General features: G+C 39.3%; 1 protein-coding gene across 2 annotated transcripts in view; it reads left to right on the forward strand.

The window, feature by feature from the left end:
- LOC115268973 (organic cation transporter protein) overlaps positions 1–18583 on the forward strand; it is a 55737-nt gene that overhangs the window by 28656 nt on the left and 8498 nt on the right. The window contains exons 1-3 of one of the 2 annotated variants that reach the window (XM_029877251.2): positions 5018–5546; positions 15621–15999; positions 16076–16219. In XM_029877251.2, the coding sequence (XP_029733111.2) occupies position 5546; positions 15621–15999; positions 16076–16219 (524 nt within the window). In that variant the 5' untranslated portion in view covers positions 5018–5545. Of the gene's footprint in view, positions 1–5017; positions 5547–15620; positions 16000–16075; positions 16220–18583 lie in introns of those variants that run through there. The other variant, XM_062860951.1, reaches the window with a different exon arrangement.

Here is an 18583-nt window from a genome sequence, read left to right on the forward strand (position 1 = left end):
AAATATTGGAAGATCCAGCGCTAACTTATGCCTGAATGGTTAAACATATGTATGTATGTTCAAAAGGATATTGGCAGATAAAATATCGAACATTGAATTATTTTGATTTGTATTGCCAAATGATTCATTCTGCTAAATGGCATTCGGCCTAATGGTATACGGTCAAACAACATTCAGCCAAACTGCATTAAGCCAAATAGCCGGGCACCGGCATCAACGATTTTGCAGTGGAAAGTTTAGGCGTACCAAGGCGTTTTAAGCCGTGGTTTAGGGGGATTTCAAGGGAGTTTCAGAGGGAGTTTCAACGGGGTTTTAAATCATGCCAAGGTGTTTCAGGTGGTTTCAGAGGGCTTCGAAACGCACCTGAAGCCTCCTGAAAACTTCTGAAATCCTGGAATACATACTTCTAGAACGCCTCGGAAAACTCTTAAAACCGAATCACACCTCCTGAAACTCATGGAATCATCTAGAACGTCCTTAAAATACCTTGAAACTGCATGGGAGGCCCCAGAATCTCTCTAAGACCCCTAGAATATCCTGATACGCCCCTGGAACGCTTCTGCAGGGGGGAACACCCTTAGGACGGCCTTGGAAGCCCTCTGAACCTGCCTGAGACCCTCTGGAACCCCTGTGAAACCCCCTGAAACCTCATCAAATTTCTTGAAATAATTGAACATCTTTGCTGAGTTCTTGATTGTTCAGACACAACAAGTAAGCTTTCGTGTTCCAGGATATGCATACAATTGTGTGTGGTGTAGGTACTAAGGTGAGTGATTCAGGAGAAATCAGGAGGCCCGAGTTAACTTCCCAGTTTGCCCATAGATTATACATTCCAAAATTTTTAATTGAGTACTGATTATGCGCATATTAAGCCTTGAATCAGCCATTCAATGAACCTCAAATCAGTTGAACGCTGAATAAAATTACCAAAATAGAATGTTTAGGAGCTGAATTAATGATTAAACTTCTTGTGCTTAGCTTTTGCTCAAATGAGTTGGAAAAACGTTTGTGTAGCATCAAATTGTTTACTGCGATTTCAAGGGGTATCAGAAGCGTTTCGAAGTGCTACTGACCATAGCAGCTATCGAGGGGGTTTCAGAGAGCTTTCAGTTTAGTTCTAGGAAGTTGATAGCCATCTCAGGAGAATTTCAGCAGGATTCAGGAACTAAGTACTTGAAACCCTCTAAAACGCCCTCTAAAATTCCTTTGCAATAATTGAAATCATTTACAGAAACCCTTTAAAATTCCTCTCAGAGACCCTCTATTGTTGATTCCTTCCATTTCCTTAGATCTTCCTGAGATGTGCCCTTTGGAGCCGGAGGGGTCATATATGATTCCAGCAGAGAAACGGCTATATAAATTTACACATTGAATAAAACAGAATACAATATTCGGCAAAGTTGTTTCAAATTAAGTCCTCTATTAAGGAAAATGGGAAGATTTGTGTTTGAGACTTTACTGACAACCTAGAACATCCTGAACACCACAAAGTTTTGAGAAATGAATTAATTGACAAACCAGTCGTTCTAAAAGCTGAATTTGGATACGGGTTACGTTCATATGTATTCATTTAACCTTCGTCAAGATTATCAAAAAGGTGTTTTATATTCTGGGATGTTTTTGGTGTTCCAAACTGTCCTGTAGTAAAGTCCTTCAAAACTACAAGAATAATTTCATGCGTTTTCGACGGACAAAACAACATTACATAATCTACTGGAATCCGTGAAGTTCTCAATGTCATTTATAGACGCTATAGGGATAGCCCAGGTCAGCCAAACTACCTTGTAGTTTGGAACTTCAGGTCTACATTCGTTACAATAGCCATATCGGTTATACTAAGTAACGTTGCATAATCAACCGTGGTTACTGGACAAAACTGAAATCCACTCGATATTTTTTATGGACATTCGGGACATTAAGGGTTGTCCAAACTATAGAATAATTTTATGTATTTTTGCCATACATAATAGTATTACATAATTGGCTGGGATCCGTGAAGCTCTTGAAATCTCAAATGTTATTCAGAGACACTATTGGGATATTCCAGGTCAGCCAAATTACTTTGGAGTTTAGAACTTCCGGGTCTTCATTCATAACAGCAGCCATATCTGCTGTACTGAGTAACGTTGCATATTTAACCAATCTGAAATCTACTTGATATTTTTAAAAACATTCGGGATCGGGACATTCAGGGTCGTCCAAGCTGTCCTATACTGAAATCCTATTGATCTCCAATTGTTGCACATTCCATGTCATTCTGGTGCAACAATTGGAGAATTTTTAACCGTGCAACAATTGGAAAATTACCCTAATAGCTTTGCATAATCGGCTAGGATCCGTGAAGCTATTGAAATCTCAAATGTCATTTTGAGACACTGTAGGAATATTCCAGATCAACCAAACTATCTTCAGTTCAGAACTTCAGGTCTACACTCGTCAGCAACCATATCTGATGTGGAGCGGACCTGGTGTGGTGGTTAGAACACTTGACTATCACGCCGAGAACCTGGGATTAAATCCCACTCTCGACATACTCACAAAATGTGGGTTCTTCCTTCGGAAGGGAAGTAAAACGTGGGTCCCGAGATGACTAGCCTAGGGCTAAAAATCTCGTTATTACAGACAAAAAAAACATATCTGATATATTGAGTAACGTTGCATAATCAATCGCGATTACTGAACCAACCTGAATGCTACTATATTGACAGTTGGGGACATTGAGGGTCGTCCAAACTGTCCTGAAGTTCAGCTTTTGACAGTAATAGTAGTTATTCTAACAATGAACTGTAACATTACACATCTAACTGTAATCTGTAATCCCCCGGGCATTTCATGAGTCATTCCAAGAGAGTTTTAGGATATTCCAGATCAAACAAACTACTTTCGGAAACTATAGCTTCAGCTCTACACTTCTGATAAAAGCTTGTACCAGTACGGTAAGTAGTGTTACATCCACTGTATTTACCAAAGTAGTTCGAGGAACAATAAGTGTTACGGGAACTTAGAAAAACTTGCATGGGCGTTACAAGCAGTGTAACAGGTGTTTTAGGCGCTCAGGGTGCTCCAAAGGGGCTTCGAAGGGAACTCAAGGGGCTTTAGGGGTTTTCAATGAGGTTCAGAGAGAATCGCGTTTCAAAGGCGTTTCTGGAGATCTCAGGGGTTATAGAAAAATTCAAGGGCATTGAAGGCGGTTTCCGGAGGTGACCATGTGGTCTCAAGAGGTTGCAATTGGTCACACGCTTTCTCCATAAGCAGATGGTCATGGTTTCGATCCCAGCCCCGCCACTTTCGTCAGTTGCTCTTTCTCCCTGAGAGCAGCTGACACTGACCCTCTTTTGAGCCCATGGTTGAATGGACCCGGATTCTTGGACATCGGCGAACGGCAACTCGTAATGCACCCCCAATCGGACTGGAAAAAGAAACAACCAACTGCCACACATCAACTTCCTCGTGTTCATCATTCTACCATGATAGGGTAGAAAGTGAAGGTAGCGCAACGGCAACCAGTTCGATATAGTAGAATGAGAATAGAATACATTTAGGCGCTGTACAAATTGTAAGTTCAGCTTCCAATTGGAATCGCTCACGCAGTGCCCTAATGGAAAAAGAGCTGTAAATTAGGTTAAGTGATTGAAGAATAAAAAAAAAAATGCCAGCAGAAACTCTTGAGCAATTTGTCTTCTTGGGATTTGAGGAGGAATTTTGATAAATTTTCTGAAGGTACCATTAAAATAATTTTTACATTGGAAATTCTGGTGCATTTTAAAAACTAAATACATATCTATGGTTTAGAAGTTCCTAGTAAACGCCCCATAATGGATTTGCTTTACGAAATACTGTTATAGATTCCAGAAACAATAGAATTCTGTGAGTGTTGCCTGATTAAATGAATAAATGTACTGTTGACGCTAATTCCTAGGACATTTTAGTAAAACAATCTGAAGGATCTAAGGAAGTTTTTCTAACTCCTAGAGACAAATTTGACAAAATTTCAGCTAGATTTACAGCAGCATTTCATGAGGAACATCGGAAAATAATGTTTTTGGTGAAAATCCTTGTTCGATGCATAAAGAGACGAGCTTGGTGACTACTGCTTCTGATTCCTATGCAGAAGGTCCCGGGTTCAATTCCTGACTCGTCCCTTTCCTCCTACTTTGTATCTTTCCATCTACTTTCTCTCTCTTCTACATGACCATTTCATGTTTATTCGTATGTTCGTAACGATCGCTAGATTTACCAAAAAAAACTACGGATTACCTAAAAAATCCATTTCCCTTCTTTCCAGCTCTCATCACAGACAGTGTAAATCTATTAACGCCTACCAGTTGTGCAACCAAGCGAACTGAGCCGCTTCACAGTAATCTTCACACAATCTATCACTTTACGCCTGGCATCCATGCACCAAGGCATGAACCCTGTGTCAAAAATAAAGCATTTCCCATAGATGTTAGTCAATTTCAGCTCAATCGGAGCATTAGTAACGGAAAAAGAGATGTATGGAGGGAGCAACTTTGCTAAAGAATAGAATTTCAAATCGGCAGCCTTGTATGGAAAGTCGAAAAAATTTCCGCACTACTGTTTTTTTTGTCCTTCACGATTTCGAACTCAGGGCATGATTCTAAACTAAAAATGATGATCAGCTTACCGAAATAAAAAATACTGTAAACTAGTGTTGTCAGTCAAGATGGTCAAGTAATCTTCCTGGAAAAATGTTGGAAAGAAGTTTCCAATAGAAATTGGTGGACCAATTACTAGCGATTACAAAGTGTTGTGATGATGACGAACTTGGGCGTGTTAGTACCTGTTATAATAAAATTAGATCAGAAAATATGACAATTTGCAAATGTTCCAAAGAGAGGCAACTTCTTTGCCTCAAGTGTGTGACAGCCCTGCGACTCAGGTGTGCTCTTACAATCTCTCCAAAGCGCGAACTTCGCGGACGGCTTTCGCGCCCGCGAGAGAGATCCACCGGCAGACACGGTGTGGATCGTTATAAAAGTAAAGGTAAACAAATCGTTCGGGTTCAGTGCTGTGGTTTAGTTGGGCACGATCGAGTCGCGCGCGTACGAAACTTTTAAACGTGGTTCGTCGAGTGATCGTGCGTGACTTGGCTTGGTACCGTCGTCGTCGTGGTCTTGGAAGATAAAATAAACCGGGTCCTTTGGAGGCAGGTTTACCCATAAGTACAGTCTCAGTGAGTGCAAAGTAGGGACCAAAAATAAGCAGAAATTGCATGTGTGATTTGAAGGCCGTTCGTTCGGAGGCACGTCTAGCGCGACGAAACGTTGATTGATGGTTTTCTTCGATGAAGTTGTGGTGTGAAAAGTGAGAGTAATACACAGATCGAGTGATTAACGCGCTGTAAAGTTGCCGTGCAGTTAGATCCGCAACGGACTCTGAAATCGCGTGGAAGGAAGCGAAAAGATATATTGCTATTCTGTGATACTTTGTGTGGAGGCTTTGGAAGGTGCTGATTCGGAATCGAGAGTGGATATAGCGGATGAGCTGTGATTAGCTGAAATTGTGATTAATATTTAGTAGCAAAAGTAAGTACTTATGCTCACGAGTTTAAATGTGATTGCTTTCAATGGTAATGATGCGTTAAACGATGAAAAAATACTTTCTTGTTCGTTGATCTACTCCGGTTAATGGATTTTACTTGAAAGAGATACATATGTTACAATTTGTATCGTTATTAGTGGGGGAGTGCTCTTGACGGTTGATTGTGTTTGGATTAGCGCGACCAAGATTTATGCATGTGCCGTTTTTTAATCGAAGAGTGAATGGCAATAACGGATGCAGGGTCCATTGTGGTTGTATCATGTATAATGACTGTATAGCAAACATAGCAAATATAAATGGATCAGTAGGTACTCAGAATTTCGAGAATATGACAGACAGAACTGTCTGTAACAAGTAACTTTACTTATTTAACTGCAAAGTGTGCTCTTGATGGTGGATTGCAGCCTGTTCATTGGCTGTATTGGATACAATAATATTTCATTGGAAAAATAAGGAAAATTATAAAAATGTGTAGAATATGTAACTACATATTGGCACCATATGAAACAAGTATGCATAGAGAAAATGGCCTTCAAAGCTAAAATTTTGTATGGTAGGAATATTCATCGTTTTTTTGCAATGAAATGGGACAAAAAATGAGGGTATTATGATTTCTTGCCTAATTTGATGCTGCTTAAGCAAAACTCATATAACTGTGTTGTTGTTTTCTCCATTTTCGCAACTTAAACAACACAGTTACTCAAAGTTTTGCTCTAACAGCATCAAATCAGGCAATGAATCATAAAACCCACGCTTTTGTGCCATTTTATTGCAGAAACGGAAAATGTACCTTCTCACCATACAAAAATTCAGCTTATTACCACAAATCTAGTACTTCCCCGATCGATCGTGTTCTATTACTACATTGATGATTATAAATTCAACGACCAAACTTACCTACCTTACTTTGATACCTTATTGGCTAAACAGAACTTTACTCCAAGCTTTACTTCAGCGCCGAGTTGAGGCCGTAATAGGTCCTCTATGCGTAGCTTCAATACGGCTTTTCGGAATCGTAATTGCCAAATGTCACAAGTGTATCAAGATACACCCGATTCATTATTTGCACGGATCGTTATTTCGCTATAACTTTGTCAATTTTGAATATACTGATAGTACTAATCGTGCCTACATGTGTACAAAATTTCATGAGAATCGGTTCAAAATTGACTGAGTTATAGCAAAAACCAGACCCGTGCAAAAAAAAGAATCGGGTGTAAACAAGTTCGTCAACAACTACAAACACATTTTCATCGACCATCTCAGCACTAACACTGCTAGGCCTGCCTCTGTCTCTACCCGCAATACTCCGTCTTAGTCGACTTAATCTTCAAGCGGTGTCAGGCCATTCGGCCGAAGGCCATTCGCCCGAAGGTCATTAGGCCGAACGGTCATTAGGCCGAATGGTCATTGGGTCTTCTTCTTGCCGTTACGTCCCCACTGAGACAAAGCCTGCTTCTCAGCCACAGTTATTAACTGAGAGCTGCCTCTGCAAATGACCATTTTGCATGTGTGTATCGTGTGACAGGCACGAATATACTTTATTGATGCTGAATCTACTGATATTTTACACATGAATTTTTCCTTCTTTTAAATATGGGCTGTTCTTTCTAGTATCATTGCGAAAATAGTTTTTGGTGCTGAAACTGCTGATATTCAATTCATAAATTTTTTCTTCTTTAAAACATAGGCTGTTCTTTCTAGTTTCATTTTTAAACTAGTTTTTGGTAAAAATTGTTGGAAAAGGTAAAAACAACGGCTAACTTTCAATTCGGTCTGATGACCATTCGGCCTATTGACCATTCGGCCTAATGACCATTCGGCCTAATGACCTTCGGCCTAATGACCCAGCATCTCTTCAAGCTTACCCTCACTGATGGTAACCATCTTTGCTATTTTGTTTTGATTCTGCGTTCCGTTTCTCCCCGTTCCATGGGAAGAATGACGTTTGAACCATTTTTAGTTTGAACGATGTGCAGATTAGCGGGGGTCAAATTAAAAAGTGTTCAGATTAGATGCGGTCAAACCAACGAAGGTAGAAGGTACCAGAAATTCAGGTTGAGTTCGAAATAAACGTGAACAAAACTCGAGGGACAATTATTCAATCATATTATTTTAAGAAAATTGTAGTTCTTTTACAGTATGTTTTACATGATTTATTTTGGAAGTTATTTTTTAAATTAGTAATTGATACCAAATTAGTCATAAGGCGTTAGGCGATGTGTAACATAAAATTAAAATTATTGGACGAGGCTTATATAGACGGAAATTAGATAAAAACCCTATGTTAGGCCTTGAAAGTATTTGAAGAACTAAATGGAAGCCATGTTTTTGCTACAGAAATCTGTGATACAGCTATTTGGATACTAGGAATTCTGCGTTTCAATGGTATTGTTAATGTTTCTTTTTATATTTCTATTTCAATTTGGCAGATTACTCACAGCCGGAAGAGTTCATATTTCTGCACATTATAAATGTTGACATATCGCTTTCCAGTAATGCATATTTTTTCCAGCTACGGGGGGTTTACTTCTATTGTATCATTTATTTGCGGATCTGATTAACGTATACGAAATTCAACATTTTTTCCAAACGAGTTCGAAAAGATTCGGTATCTCGCACATCTCAATCGCGCAGGCGGCATTCTCCCACCAAACAATTTGATGAGTAATAGTAAAGATTGATGAATTTCGAAAGCTCGACATCCTCACGTCTGTTGAATTCTATTCCCAACAAGTAGAAAAACAAAATTCATCACGTAATGCTAGATGGGGACGTTGATGGACGTTGCTGCAACGAACTGTAAATGTCGTACAAAAGATCCGAACAATGTATTGACGCGGTAAACCTAGGTACCTGAAGCGCAATGAAATGCTTCCGTTAGGAAACACGTGTTTCGTCGCCTTCAATGGATCGAGGTTTGCTATGGACGCCGGCGTTGACAATCAATTTTGCAAAACGCGAGCAACACTTGGGTGCTAATTGAGTCGGCCGCGGTGGGCCTGTGTGATGTGTGAAGCTTGTTATGATTGATTTGATCGTATTTAAATCTATTTAGATAAACGAATCCATAAGGCATTTGTGTAATCTTCCAATATAGAGAAATGTTAGGATTTTTTTTATTGATATTTAGTAGTATTGCGGATCTTGGGTACAGATATAAATGATTAATTTTATTATTGGTCACATTTTGAGAAATAACCTTGTCAATCTATAGTTATAAAAAGATAGGAAAATAAATTTACTGAAGCGGAATGACACTCACATCATAATTGATGTACGATTTTCTCTATCGATGGAAGAATTGTTCCTCTAATAGTTACATCAAACAGCCTGTATGTTCGATCAATTGACGCCCCATTACTGAGCGAAGAAGTCGGCTGTAGCTGTCCACAGTACTGGAAATTCCGCAGCAGTTGAGCCTCCGGATTGTATGTACACATGCGCCAATCCGATCCGACTGACCAACTCAACTTCCCGGTAGCGGATGATGTGATAATAATTGCCAGGTTACCCATTTGGTGGTGTGAGAAAATGAATCATAAAACAGTGCAAAATCGGAGATTGCTACAGCTTGGACGTATTGACAGATTGAGGTGAAAGTATTTCCGCACCAGCAAACTAGCGCTGGTCGAGGCAACAAGTGGCAACAGCTACTGGACAAGCATCATACACTTCCGATCGAAAGTTTGCGGTCACTCCGTGAAACATAATTACTTTTGAAGTCTACATTCCTGATGGTTTGTGCCCAATTTACTCGACTTAAGGTGAAACATTAAGAAATCCCATTGCAATTTTGCATATAAACTTTAGAGGCACAACTCTGACGAACGAAACATCAAACCAAGCCGCACTTGTTTAATATGAATTTGCTCACTGGAAAAAAGAAGCAGTTTTTCCAAATCGAGTGCATTTTTTGCATATTTTTAAGATTGGTGCTCTTGAAAACGTGAGTAGGGATCCAAGCTGGCCATTGTGGCAGCCATATTTGTATTCTCTGATGTTTCTCCTTAATGATGTGTTATTGTGTTGTACGCGTTTTACTTAAAATTACATTATCTCACAGTACCTATTTGGTATTTTATAAAAACAAAAAAATATTTTAAATTTTTTTTGAACGGGAGTGTAGCTGCTGCAAACAGAAGGTAAAGTTGTAGATAATTGATTTGAGAGATAAGAAAGACACAAGTCCATTGCATCTAACTGGATCATTCCAGTTCTTACCGTGATGAAGGCAGTGCGTGCAATAAGCAATAAGCATAGGTATGCTTCCACATCTGTAATTATCTGTAATCCTGAATAAAAAAAATTGAATTCCTGGATTTCTTAAAAAAAAAACCATGGGCAATTTCTTTACGAATTCCATCGCCTATAGAAATTTCTCTGGATATAAGTATTTGGAAATTCCTTCTGCATTTTTTTCCGGGAATTCTTCCGGCAATTCCTCTAGGAGTTCTTTGGAAAATTTTATTTTAGTTTCCTTCGACAGTTCCTCTGGAAATTCCCTTCCACAATTCCATCAGGAATTCGTTTGTAATTTCATTGTGAATTGCTTTGGGAATTTTTTTCGAATGCCGTTGACTGTATCATGACATTTCCTTTGAAAATAGCTCTTCGGGTATTACTTCGGATGTTTCTTCTAAAACTTATTTTAACATCTCTTCGTAATTTATATGGTGATTCCTTCGAATTTATTTTTGAGAATTACTACAGAGATTTCTCCCATCGGCATTTAAAATACTTCGGCAATTATTTTGAGGATTTTTAGAACAAATATTTGGAAAAACTTCGTCGTCAGTTAATTTGGGGATTCTTTGTAAAACTCTATAGGAGGTTGCTTCGGCAGTTTCTTCGGAAATTCCTTTGCAAGTTTTTTTCAGTGATTTCTGAATAAATTACTTTGTATTCTTTTTCTTGAGTAGGGTATATGGGCTGAAGAGATGACCTTCCCGTTTGTCCCTTTCTTGACATATGGCCGAAGAGATAAATTGCATTGGAAGTTATTTACGCATTTCTATCGGTTATTCCTGAAGGATTACTTCTGGTATTTTGTTGTGGGAATTAATTCATTTTTTTTTGGTAAATTGTTTTGGTAACTTCTTTAGAAACTCTTGGGAAATTCCTTCTGTAATTCCTTTGGGAAAGTATTACCCAAGTTATTTATTTCGAGAATTTTTTGGTATAATCGAAGCAAATTCCTTTGGCAGTTTATGAGGGGATTCTTTGGGAAATTTAATGTGGGGTTGCTTCGGCAGTTTCGCTGATTTTTTTGCGAACAATAAGGCTGATACAAATTTAATTTTAACTTTTTGTCTCCCCCATTCAAAATTTTTAGGATTTTGCTTTTTGAGGAGGCAGATAAAAAATATTTATCAAGATATGGGGTCTAGCTAAAAATTCTTTAACAAATCCAATGAGTTTTTAATGTTTTTCAGATTAAATGCTTTATTATTTTTATCACATTTTCAGCTCAACACGCGAATTGCGTAGACGCGACATTTTTCAATTCAAATAAAATGTTGCTAATGTATGAGCTTTAATCTGAAAATGTTTTTTTAGGTTATTTATTTTGCAATATTCTTCACCTAACTTTTGAAAAGGATATATGATAAAACCTAATAATCTTCTTCAAAAAAATTGTAGCTCCAAAACGGTTTGTTGGATGAAAATGATGCCTTCGAAGATGTTTGAGTATATATGAAGGACTTAAAAAAAACACCAAGAGTAATATTCATCAAGTTAGAGCATGAGCATGAGCATGAGCATGAGATGACCGTACAATTCGTAGTTGCTACTCCGTTACTGACCAGAACAGCCAACATTGCACAGGGAACCAAATGGATCGGGCCTGGGTGTAGCTTTCCATCCTCAATGTGCAATTTTGAAGGTTCAAAACTTTATATTTTCAGTACCGGCGCCGGCCACGTCCTTACGGTCATCGGGGAAGGGAAGGAATGTTGGTGTGACATCCGTTGCTACTAGAGACCGTGTGTACCTCCGCATCCCCACGGTTGTCACAGGAAGGAAGTTTGTTAGTGGGAAGGGAAGGGATAGATAGTTACATAGATCTGGATTCACATTGGTAAGTGATGTGAGCTATGCAACCCTTGATATGATTTAGTCTTCCGCCAGCCGGCTGTCGGAAGAATACAATAATTTTATTGTATGTTTGTGTATTAAATTTAATTATATACCGGGTATGAATAATTTTTAAACCACACTTATGTCGGATCAACTCGTAACAACGCACGTTTTAAGCTTATCGTTTCTCAGTCAGAAAATAAACTGTATGCAATTCCGTTTAATGTTACTGCCAATATTGAAAAATCGAAACCCGCGCCGTAGCTTTACTAGAAAACTGGACAACTAAACAACTAGAATCGTTGCTTTTGAGTTTCATCTATGCTCTTGTATTACTTTTTTCGCGTTCCCGCGTTAATAAGATTGCGGATAATAAAACCGTTGTACATATTTATTATCCGCGAATGTTCGCAACGCGTAATATAAGTTGAAGGTGTGATGAACAAAAATACATTATCGTAAAATTTAATGTTCGAAAAAGAAATCGAAGTTATGGAACTCGGCACGAATAAATCGACGCGGAAAACGTGGTCTACTTGCCACTGTATCGTACGGTAATCTTGACCTTTCTAAAGAAAGAGATACTTCGCCGTTTTGATCGCTGATTGCCTGCTTGTAAATCTGAAATAGAAAAAAAGTATTAAATTGTGATACGTTCTCCACTGTAATATTTTTTTAAATTGTTATTTATATATAGGGTATGTGTACCGTTCCTTGGCCTAATATGCCACCCGCCTTGACAATTTTGACCAAAACTCGTGAATTAATAGCACATTAAATGATGTGTTGACTCTATCACGCACTCTAGGCAGTGCATGTTTCTACAATTGGAAGTAAACTAGCGAAAATATTCAAGAACTTACTTAATTATCCCAAAAGCTAGACTTTACATATACTGGCGTGAGTGAGAAATGGACAAATTGAGGTGAAATTTGCGAAAAAGTTACTCGTCCTCTCGGTGAGACTCGAACTCACGACTCCTACTCACTAGAGTTCGAGTTCGAGTCGTGAGTTCGAGTCTCACCGAGAGGACGAGTAACTTTTTCGCAAATTTCACCTCAATTTGTCCATTTCTCACTCACGCCAGTATATGTAAAGTCTAGCTTTTGGAATAAAGTAAAACTTCCATTCGGCTGGTAAAGCCGCAAAAATCGATAATTAATTAATTTAATTACTTAATTATGTTTCAAAGATTCGATGTGATGGTATGCAACGTTGGTCTATGGTACAAAAATTGGCCTATTAGTGGATACAACGTTGGCCTATTGCTTTCCAAGCGCTAGAACCACTTATTCTATAGTTTTTAAATATTTCTGCTGAAGTATTATCACTGTTTGTTCACCAATCTTGCTTTCAAATTACATTTTCGGAGCCAAATTTTCACATAACTGTAAATCAATCACTTAAACTAAAGTTATTTCTTAATTTAGTAAGGAAAACACCGCAACTCCATTATTGTGCTATATTTTTAAGTCATCGCACACAAAATCTTTCTTCCTGTTCGTTCTTTCTCGTTCATTCACAAGCAATGTTGTAGACGTCACTTTTTCGGTGTTGTTGACCTCACCTTACTGATGGGCCAAGATTTGGGTACATAGTGAAAAAAATGTCCTCAATATTCGGCCCACATTTAATTTGTAAAATAGTTATTTTTCGTTGAATACAAATATACAAGTTCAAAATAGAGTCTTTGACCGTCGCATAAAATGTTCAGTTATCTAAAAGTCAATTCAAAATGTTCCAGAATCAGGCCATTTATGATCATGTGTATAGACTACCCACTAAGCCGAAGAATCATGGCGTCTACAAAAACCAAACAAAGTGAAATTTTCATTCAATTTTAATGCTCCAAAGTGCTAAAATTGTAACGAAATGTTACAGTTGTTTGGCGCATAGATTTTCCGATCTTCAGTTATGCGTGTTTGTTTGAGTTTTTGGTTAACGTTAAGATAGGCCGAACGAGAGGACTATGCCAACGAAGCATCCCGATACCCTAGGTTAAATTTACCTCCATCCATCCCTCTGAAACAAACGGTATATTAGCAGTGAAAAATAAATAGAATAAAAAAATAAATAAATAGTGTAAAAAATCTTGATCCTGGAATGCTCCTGCATTTAAATAAACTTGGCTGGAAAATAGCAAGATCAAAACTTGAAATGGTAGATCTTACACCGTAACGCACCATTCCAAGGTGATCTACCCACATTACGGGTTCAAGAGTAATATTCATCAAGTTAGATGTCATAAAATTAAAAATTTTCAAAAACCTTATTCCTCGATTTTTATTTATTTTTTCCTGCAGAAAGCTGGCTTCCAGCCTCCAAATTTGCCAAGTAGCCTAGAATGGTCAAATGCTTCAAACTATTGTTGCAAAAGGTAGCAATTTTTGGGATATTTTTATCTAAATTTAGAATCTACGCACAAGTTCCAATGAAAAAAGCTATGCAATTTTATTCCTACATTCAATCATAGCTAAGTTACAGCTAATTCAAAATATCAAAAAAATGAAGAATAAAGATTGAACCTTGCTAAATGTGTTCTTTAGTGTCGAGCACTGGAAACTGAAAAAGTCAGTAAGTCGTAGACAAAATTGGCCAATCTGTCCGAAGATAAGCACAGTAGTTGAATTAAAAGAAATTTGCTCGTGCTTTGTAGTTTTTCTTTGTAAGTTTTTTATTGTTTATTTTTCTTTTGCAAAAGTAAAGTGTAATAGTGAAGTTTTTTTATTTTAACTAGAGTTTTAAGTGAAAAAGCACTACTAAAAGCTCAAAAGTGTTAATGAAGATCTTGCATCTTATTATGTTATTTCTTTATCTTTAATTCCCAAAAACTTTCGGAATTCGAGAAGTCCTCTGTATCATAAAACTTGAAATTATTTAGGCTCCAAAGGGTAAAAACAATTGCTGTGATTGTTACTCGCGTTCCAAGACGGCTAGTACCTGTTTTGTGAAGATAAAAGTTCCTACAACAGAATGCTTTGGAACCTCAAGCAAAGTCAATGTGAATCCGAGGTAACGTCGGTTACTTTTCATCCAACCTTAACAAGATGAAATTGATGTGACAAAAATTAACCGCAAGAATCTGTTACAGGCAAAAGCGAACATATCGTGGTTTCACCAGCAAGAAGTCCAATTTATTTACATCCCATAACCTTGGTAATGAAACGTCACGTAAAGTGCGGTTACCCGGTGAGCTATTTCCATTAGTACAATACACTCGGGCTCTGTTAGTCGGATGGCATACGTTTGTAGGCAGGTACGTGTCATGTCACGGTCAGCTCGCTTGGGGTTAAAATTTTCATATGGTAAACAAACTCCAAAATAACTTTGGCTTTGTTGATTGACGTATTTGCTGAGAGTTCGCAAATAACTAGCGTGTGACACACCTACCATATCGGTATTTACGTCAAAAGATACTCCGCCGTATTCGAATATTGGTGATCGATTCTGTCTGAAGATGCTACTGGTAATAGCCAATGCCATTAGTCGCCATTGATGGTGGCCGTGGCATCGATCTATGTGGGTAAACCAGCATGTTACTTAGACGAATATGATCGCGATCGGATATACGTTTTTAGGATAAATGTCTTGAACCATAGAATGCGTAATACATTCAATCATGGTCATCGATTGAAACGTCAGGTGATTCCAAACTTCTTATGGTAAACTATTATTGTGGCAAACTTTTCAGGAGAAACAACTTATAACTCAAGAGTGGTACACTCTACCCCTTTCATTATCTCAGTTTACGCAGCCTAATGGAAGATTGAAATCTTCATTGATAACTTCCACATAGATACCTAGATGCAACCGGTTCTTTCCGTAATTATACGCGGTCGCGAAATCCCCACAGGTGATTTCTGCTCGGCAGCGTCACAGCACCAGCAGCAGTGGGTCAATGTCTTTTCCGATTAACGTCAGCTTGTCGACTATGTCCTACTAACGCAATTGCATTTTACATTCATCTCCCTTTACAGTGACCGCAACATCCGCAGCGAAAAAGAGCGACTCCAAATGGAACCTGGACCCGGTGCAGAGGGCCATGGGCCAGCTCGGCTGGTGGCACATCTTGGTTTGCGCGGTGGTGTTTCCGCTGAAGTTCCCCGTGGCGTGGCATCAGATGGGCATCATCTTTCTGGGGGCGGCCATGAACTACACTTGTGCGTCCAACAGCAGCCTGGATCGGTGTAGCAGCGAGTGCACCAGCTGGAACTACGACACCAGCGTGTTCCGTTCCACCATCGTGAGCGAGTGGGATCTGGTGTGCGAAAAAGCCAACTTGGTAAACCTGTCGCAGACCATCTTCATGTTTGGCATTCTCGTCGGCGGCGTGCTGTTCGGGTCGTTGGCTGACAAGTGAGTTCGATCATGCCATGCGGAAGTGCGGAGAAGGTGGAGCCAGGTTTATGATGATATATTTATTTTTGGATAGGTTCGGTCGGCGACCTCCACTGGTGATTGCGGTTATAATCCAGCTGATTAGCGGTGTAGCAGCGGCTTATATCCCGTGGTTCTGGGGATTCGTAGTTCTGCGATTTATTACGGCAGTTGCCACGGGAGGCACCATGGTTACCAGGTAAGGATCTAATCCATTTTTTATAGTTATTGTTGATAATACCTTTCCGTTTTGCTTTTTGGCTTTTCTGGCTTATATAGCTCTAAGCAATAAAATCAATGAGGCATTGCGCACACGGTATGCAAACTCTTCAACTTTTATTTGCTTTTGATCATATGCTCGATAAGTGGAATCTCGCTAGATGCACAAGCATTAATTTGGACTACAAAATGTTGGTCAATTTATGACGATTTTTTATATTCAGTCTTGTTGACAACTTTCATTTTTTATGTTAAACACATTTCATTGATTCTGTTGATATGATAAGTGCCTATATTGTTGCATAAGAAAATTTAATAATGACGGTAACTATTGCAACAGTGGCCAGGGTGTGTTTATAGGGGAGAGCAAAGGGAGGTTACAGGGGCTTTTCAAGGGGTCCTAAGGGGTTTCAACGGGGTACCAAGAGTTCTCAGGGAGGTTTTGGGGGTCTGAGAGAGTTTTACGAAGAATTGCAGAGAGCTTGAAAGGATTTTTGACGGGTTAACGAAGGTGTTACAGGTACGCCGGGTATTTCCGAGGGTCTCACGTGCGTTACATGAGGTCCAAATGGGGTCTTAAGGGGGTTTCGGAGACATTTTAGGAAGTATCAGAGAATTTTAGGCTGGGGTCAGAGCCGCGGAGAAGACGTTTTCGGGGGTTACTGTGAGTCTTAAATGCGTGTTAGGGAGTTTTGTAGGGTCCCAGATGCGTTACATGAGGTCCGAGGCGGTTTAAAGGGAAATGTTGAGGCAATTCAGGAAGTTGCAGACTGTTTTCGGCGGGATTAAGAGGCGTTACGGTTTCGACTTAGGGGGTTTCTGAGGGTTTCTGAGGGTTTCAGGTGCGTAACATGGGGTTCGAGCTTGCGTTCGAGGGATTTTGGAGGCATTTTGGATGTTTCAGAGCATTTATGGCGGGATACAGAGGCTTTACGGTGGAGTTCTTTGGGGTTTTGGAGGGTCTCAGATGCGTTACAGGGGGTCCGAAGTAGTATTAGGAGGATTTTGAGGACAACGAACGCCCCTGAAATGTCCTATGATTTAAAGTTGTTCTTGGAACCTTCTGATACGACCTTGATCTGAAATGCCTCGAAACGCCACTGAAACCTCCGTAATCCCATTGAAACGCTCTTAAAATCATCATAATCAATTTTCCTCTGAAACCCCTTTCGGGCGCCTTGATTGGGCGCTATAAACCCCCAGAAAACCTTTTCAAACGCCCCTAAAATGCTATCAAACGCCGCTAAACCTCCTGGAACGTCCTTAAAAATTTCCTGAAACACCCTGAACCTAACTGAAAAGACTCCGAAATACCTTGAAATGCCCCTCAGACCCCTGACCATGCCCTTTGAAGGCTCCAGAGGTCCCCTGAATTGCCCTTGAAACGTCCCTGATACTCCTTTAATACTATTGAAATGCCCCTGAATTACCCGTAATCTTATTAAAACGCCGGCAAATCCTGACAGAACGCTCTTAAAAGGCTCCTCAAATCCTCTGAAACATGCTTCCCAAACGCTCCTGAAGGCTCTTGGAGCTCCTTTTTTAGGGGCTCACTGGGAGCTTTCTGGAAACGCCCAAATGTCCAGGAACAAGACCTGTTCCCGCGAACTAGATTCCCAAACTTAATTTATGTACAAATTTCCCTTTTTTAACCCTAAAAGGGATACCTGGGGTCCATTGGACCCCAGGCGCCTTTCAGAGCTCGTCTTTGATGAAACACACTCAGCGAGGTGACGAAACTGAGGCCATGAAGGTATCCCTTTTAGGGTTAATCTATGCTCATTTTTAATTTATGCACCCCATGCCATGTGCATAAAAAGAGGTTCCAGTGTATACAGTATTGTTGTATAACTCTGGAGTGTATTCCACTGTATTGGATGGGCAACAAAACGTCGGAAGACAAAACGAATGCTAAAATGTCGACAACACAAAACGTCGAAAAGTGTGTAAGTGTTCACAGTTCAGTGTGGAGAAAAGATATTATAGTACTATAATATCTTTTGTGTGGAGTATTTTTTGAGATTTTGCGTGAACTTTAAACGTGTTTTGTGAAAAAAAGGTTCTATGACAAAAGGTCGAAGGTCATAAGGTCAACGATCAAAAGGTCGGAGGGACACAAGGTCGAAACGCCAAAAGGTCGAAATAAAAAAAATAACTAGGGCAAAAGGTCGAAAATACAAGTGGTCGGAAGGTCGAAAGGTTGAAAAGAAAATATAACAAGGACAAAAGGTTGGAAGGTCGATAGGTCAAAAGGTCGATAGGTTTTCATAAAAAACTAGCTGCACCCGGCAAACTTTGTCTTGCCTACTGCGTTTTTTGACGTTTCAAGTTTCTATCCAAGACC

Source organism: Aedes albopictus, chromosome 3, assembly GCF_035046485.1.
Source record: "Aedes albopictus strain Foshan chromosome 3, AalbF5, whole genome shotgun sequence".
Classification (NCBI taxonomy): Eukaryota; Metazoa; Arthropoda; class Insecta; order Diptera; family Culicidae; genus Aedes; species Aedes albopictus.